We start from the raw sequence: 6,583 nt of genomic DNA, 5'->3' as shown, positions 1-6,583 counted from the left end.
GAAAATAAACAAAAATTTTGACATTGGCAAGTAAGTATTACATTTTGCAAAATTTTTCATATTGGCGGCATACAACAACAAGTATTGTTTGAGAAATCGGAAAGCAGTCAAGTGTGTAGATATTCATGTTTATATGTATGTTATGCGTTCTAAAAGAAATACCACTACTATAGTACCATTAGGTTTATGGTATTGGGCATTGCATGGTATCATACATACATAATGTAATTTGTTTATAGCTCAAAAAATTAAATAAAACAAAAGAAGGTGTTTCATTCCGCTTATGCAAAGTTTTTTAGAATTTAGCAATAGGTTGTTTTTTTTTTTTTGCGTTTCACGTTTCTAGAAATATCCAAAAATTGCATATAATCTAAATAATAATAATAATAGAATAGCAAGAATTTATAAAATGTTATTTTTTTTTCTTCTTTGCAGGATCCTTTTCTATTATTTAGATTATTCTTATTATTATTATTATACTTAAATTTTATATTTATAAATATGTTGATCTCTGATGTCCTATTTAGTCAGGCTTTAAGAAAGTATCCGCAGTTTTGGGGTCTAAACAACAAATATGTAAATTGGCAAAAAGATGGGAAGATATTAGCTGACGAGTTAACTGTCACAACAAACACGACAATAACGGTAGAAAATGTCTGTTTAAAATATAAGAGAATTAGGGAAAGTCTCATGCGCCTTAACAAAAATCCTAAGGGAAGGCGACGCACGAGACTGGTCGCGTACTTGTGGTACGCGATCGAGTTAGGTTTGCAGCATGCTGCTAATAGAATTTCGAACGACATACTAGAATACAAGGTAGAACCAAGCGAAATTTCTGAGCCAATCATGATGATTGAACCAGAAATTTCTGAGCCAATCGAAATGATTGACAACATTTCTGAAAATGAGACAGAACAAATAAACAAACGTACAAACGTACAGACTAACGTACAAATGGACGTACAGACGGGCGAACAAATGAATATACAGACGGAGGAACGGACAGATCAGGACACTCAGAGATCAACATTAGCCGTAAGAAGCCCCAATAGGCGTAGATATAATATCAGAAACCGTTCACCGATATACGACGAGGGACCAAGCACATCGGCGGAAGCAGCGCGAAGAGAAAAGATGAGACGCCTTGCTCCCGCTGCAGACCAAAATGAAGGACAGGATGTGCAAGAAGCTGACAACACAGCGAACGTGGAGACGCAGACGGTGAATAGTGAAATTGTTGAACCAGCTGCAGACCGGGAACTGAAATTCACAGTGGATATCGAGGCACTGCGGGAGGTCGTAGGGAGGTTAAGTCCTCACGACAAAGTTGTTCAGCTACACTTCGACGAAGTGTACACAAACGGCAAGATGAGATATTTTCGGACCGAGGATATATTGTACGGTTGCGGCTACAACAACTGCGGAAAAATTACAACAACGGAAGAGTACCGCACAGTACTCTTCTTCGCTGTACGTAGCCTGCTGACAAGCTTCAATATATTGATCAGCGCCACTCCCATAACCAACTATAATGGAGCTCCAGACGAACTGGACAGATGCTTAGGTATCGTAGAGGAGGCCGGCCTGGACGTTAAAGCAGTAGTCTGCGACAGGAGCAACCCAAACCTGCACACATTGGGAAAGTTTCGAAACGGAACTTATAAACGAAAGCGAGCGGACGGCACCATTTATATAATATACTATCTGACCGACTACGTACACCTAATATGCAGCATTTACTGGCTGATGACAAACAGCAAACTGTTCGACACTTCCGTCATCACTAGGGCGCATGCGAGAAAACTCAGCACTTCAAATCACTTGAAGAGAAGAGGTGCATGCTTAATCAACACTTCTGGACAAAATGTAAAAAACTGTATGCAGCTATTCACTCCCGCAACAGTGGCAAACTTAAACGTCGCTGTGCGGAGAAAAATTATCCATAAAGAACAAGACTTACGCACTTGCAAAGTTATCGCTTCTCTGACTGAATTCTGCGAAGTCATACACACAGGCGAAATATGCAGCGCCCAATGGGAAGGGCAGAAGGCGGTGCTGACAAAAGTGAAAACCTGTATAAATGCTAACTTCGAAACAGAAAAGACAACTAAATCCACCTTGCAAACCATCGACAAATTCATGGAAATAATGGATGGCCTGCTGGAGGCTTACCCTGGCATAACCATACACGCCTACAGGGTAAGCCAAGACCTTTTGGAGAGATTTTTCTGTAAGATGGCGCCAAGCAGGAGAACTAAAACAAGACACGTGGAAAATATAATGAAGCTGGGCACCCGCCTAATGAAACAACAACTAGAATTTTGGGGAGACGGATCCACCATTGATGACGATTACGAGCTCATTGAAAAGCTGGATTACACGACACCAGCCCAGGCCGAGGATGAGTTCATGCCTTACGATTTGAATGGGGTACCGTTCAAAGTAACTGCCAATCGTCTGACCGTTAACGAGGCGGAATACTTTAGGCTGCTCACAGGCTATGGAATAGCCCAATACATCCGTGAGCAGCTAAACTGCCAAGCATGCCTAAGCGACCTAACGCTAACGAGAGAAGAAGCATGCTCCGAAACCGATGGCATGCTAGTCGCCAAAATACAGGAACACGACAAAATCCTGGCTAACAAGCATCTGGAAGCCGAATTTCCGAGGCTTGATGTACTCAATGTTTTCTTGGAAGCCTTGGGCATCTATTTGGGAATTATGAAGTTCCACATGGTTGAACGCAACATCGGCAAGCGCACCCAAGCGACAATTCTAAAGCAACTTGACTTTTTCAAGAAAAAAGGCTCCTGCCCCAATGGAAGAAGTCACCGGACTAACCTCCTAGGCTTCATCATACATTTGCTGCTGATTGACAAAAACTGGATCCAAGAACCAGTTGCAAATGTATCATCATTTTGAAGTCGTGCTCGTCCGCTCGCAAAGTCAAATCCAGCTATCCCGTCGCCGCCTCATATAAATGAAGATTCGCTACATGCTAAAGGTAAGTTTGCATTTATCGTTACTTATTATTACTTATTATTATGTATAATTTATTCATTTCTTTTTATTTTATTTTAGATTCAAAAGCAAGCATACACCTCCACTCGTCGTTTCAGCATAATAGGATACTTCCGTAAGCCAATTGTAAGTTTGTGATCATCTTTGCATATATAAAATTTATTAATCACAATATTTTTTCTTTTGCAGAAATCAGCACACCGGCATACCAATAATTTTTATTTCTTTATATATATGTATGTATTAGCGGGGCTTTTTATTTATTACGTATTATCACATATTATTTTGTATTCCTATGTATTATTATTATTATTATTATTATTATTATTATTATTATTGTAAATAATATTGTAATTATGTATATGTATATTAAGCTCTTTGCTTCGAAGCCGACATAAAACTGTTTTCATTATCTAAAACCAATAGGGCTCGTACTGAGTTCGTATGACCCACAAATGATTGCAATTTGATTTGCTTCAGATTCAGATTAGTGTCCTTGTGTATGTGGAATTCAGATTTGCTTTTTCTTTCTTTCTTATTTTCTTTTTTCCCATTATTAAAAGTGACCTATCTACTGGTCTTACTGGGGGCTATTGTGATAAAAAGTGAATAAATTAAACGGCACAACTTAAGATTTACACATGACGAAACACATTTTAAACTTTTATGATGTAAATAAAAATTATTTTTACATAGAGAAAGATTTTCTTTTCTTCTATTTTCTATGCACTCGCGTTCTGTATGAAAGATTGATTACTTTTCCGCACTTTTACGGCATTTAATTTTGTTCCTTTAAAATATCACCTGTTTAAGGTTTGCTGAGTCAATTTACCTAACTAAGCAAAAACGATGCCTCTTGCCACAAGTAAACACTACCATCGTGTTAGTAACTTCGCATCACAGATCTTTAAGGTTAGTAGTTTTATCACTACGGTTTATTTGCAGGTTAATTGTGGTTAAGTCTTCCTTAAATGTTTCTTTTCGATCCTTTCTTCAAAGTGTTTAATCTACGAAAACTTTGCATTTGAATGGTAGCCGGTTTTTATATACAGCCCGCGTCTCGCGCCCTCCTTTTAAGCTTACTTTAAGGTATGCTCTCTCTCTCTCTCTCTCTCATCTGCTTCATGTACAAGACACGAAACTTCTTTCCAGCTGTCAAGGGGGTCCGGGGGTCAAGTATTATTATAAGTTTACTGAATAGCTTATATTAGGCGTTTGCAAAAATTTTGATCAACAACTTCTACAGTTAAAAATGATAAAGGAATGTGGAATACTAGTGTACATAACGGTTGAATTCGATTCTTTTTATTTTCCTTTACTTAAAATAACAGTTTTTCACTTAATATTATTGATTGTTGCAAAGATCTAATACAATAATAAACTACATGTGTAGTTTAATAAACTTGAACATAGCTGCGAGCCTTGGAATGGATTACGGCCTACACATGAGGGAAAGTTTATACCACCGCTTCTAATTTTATACAGGAAGCGCAAATACAGCCACATGTGTACGACTTTCTAATAATTTGTGCGGCTGAGTATGGGTTACATCGCTACAAAAGTAGCAACATGAGATTCCGGATTAACAAATGGATTCTTAGATTACGAGACTTTTTTTTTTAATATGGCCAACCACATGCATGACATGCAAGAAAAAGAAGTAGAGAGAGGACGCCCGTAGCCTAGTTTGTGTGTGTGTGCGCGAAAGTTACGAAACTTGCAGTTATGCGCAATAATTATCGAATTAAGGAATACATACCACCACAGTGCATATTCTCCCCGCTTATATGTCATCTTCGCCATAGAAAGGGAAATTTCCGACCAACTGGCCATTAAGCCATTGGCATTTTCCATTTTTTATTAACATATTCGGGTTCGAGTCATTTGACTTTTGACTGAATGAGAAATTTTCCAACACGTCCAGCATATATGAATAGCTCATCTTTGGATAGTGTTCGTAGAGCGACTTATCATCGTAAAAGATAAAACGTTATTTGGACACGCCGTACCGATCGAAACGAATAATAATAACAAAGAGAAACACAGGATGTGGCCAGTGCATAACAACGCGGTGCTTCCGAAGATTCCTTAAGAGAATTGGAATTATAGGGCCGAGTATTGTCAAGCTGAATAAGTGTTCTCGGTATTATTATTAAGCCTCGTCTACTTATCCCGTCTACTATCCCTATTCTTTTATATGCCATCATTTTATTTACTCTCTACTGAAATGAAAATAAACCGAAAGGTATTGAAAATAAATTCAAATACTTGTCGTATTGTCAGTTGACAAGTAAAATTGGTAGGTGAGAACTTTTTGCACTTTTCACAAAATGCCTGAATATTTTTTTGAATAAATTTCTTTGCATGTATTGTACGCCTTTAGAGAATTAGCGTATACAATTCTCATTCATTTTGCATGTGTTGTACGCCTTTAGAAAATGATTCTCAAACATTCAACAGGTCTTTGTAAAAAAGCCATCGATGCGAGATTAAATTAAGGTTGATCCGCCTGAGTAACCGAAGGGGAGGAATCTCGACTAGCAAGTCAATGGTCGTGGGTTCGAATCTCAAGTGCGGTAGAGTTTTTAATAAAAGCCGATAGCCTTAGATGCTAGTGCTTTTAAGAATTTAGTCTTAGAATTTATTTCTGTGGCGAAATTAATAATAATAATAATAATAATAAATTAAGGTTGTATGTGTATTTTCACAGAGATGTATCATCACAAAATTTAGTTTTCTAATCAGTCTCGCACGAGTTCTTATGCAGTAAGGATGTGTTGACGCACTCTTTTTGAAATTGTAGCAATGCGGGGAGAATTTTAGACAATGAATCAGACAAGGAGCATAAGTGGAGTATGTGTTATTCAAATCTCTGCTAATGACATTCGTGGTGCACGTAGAAAGCTGGGAATTATATCTACATAAATTAAGCTAAACCTGAGAGTAATGTCTAAGAGATCCACAAAGCACATACAGATCAGTTCAACGCGCAAGCGATTTCTGCATTTTGATAGATAGACCTTGGAATGCCTTCCAACTCATTTTACAGCTAAGAGAATGCAATTCTCTTAAAAAAAATCTTCCTTACAAAGTAGTTTTTAGGTAAAAGTTCGACTAACGTCATTGGCGAAGAGTTCTCACTTTCCTCAAACTCAAAGTACATCTTGAGTTGATTAATGCTTGAAGAGGAATTCGCAGAATAAATGCAAAGAGAAAGAGAGAGAGAGAAGAGATTGCAAAAGTCACTATGACAATGATTCGAACAGGTATAATAATGTTTCCTTGGGGAAATTTTTGATACTTCCTCCTAAACAGTCAACGTTTTAGTAAAAACAGTATTGGGTTCGAAGCTTCCGTTCTCCGAACGCAAAAAACATTAGTTTATGACGCCGTTTAAATATATTGGTGAACGCCTACAATTAATAAAATTCGCGGCAACTATAAAAAAATAAAAAATTTGAAAATATCTTCTCTTTTTCTTCGAGTCAACAGATCAACAACAGATAACTGTGCTAAGTAAAAAAAAAAAACTATGTTACTTGTGCAGCCTACAACTATCGAT

At 37.4% G+C, this 6,583-nt stretch overlaps 1 protein-coding gene across 1 annotated transcript; it reads left to right on the top strand.

Annotated features, from left to right (window-relative positions):
- The first annotated feature begins 501 nt into the window (after window positions 1-501).
- On the top strand, window positions 502-3,147 carry LOC119635456. The gene is made up of 2 exons (XM_038030268.1): window positions 502-3,004; window positions 3,082-3,147. The coding sequence occupies exon 1, from the start codon at window positions 502-504 to the stop codon at window positions 2,920-2,922; it is 2,421 nt and encodes an 806-aa protein (XP_037886196.1). The 3' UTR covers window positions 2,923-3,004; window positions 3,082-3,147.
- Window positions 3,148-6,583: the final 3,436 nt, after the last annotated feature.

The sequence above is a fragment of the Glossina fuscipes genome, unplaced genomic scaffold, assembly GCF_014805625.2.
Source record: "Glossina fuscipes isolate IAEA_lab_2018 unplaced genomic scaffold, Yale_Gfus_2 26, whole genome shotgun sequence".
NCBI lineage: Eukaryota > Metazoa > Arthropoda > Insecta > Diptera > Glossinidae > Glossina > Glossina fuscipes.
This window is presented reverse-complemented; position numbering and strand designations above follow the sequence as displayed.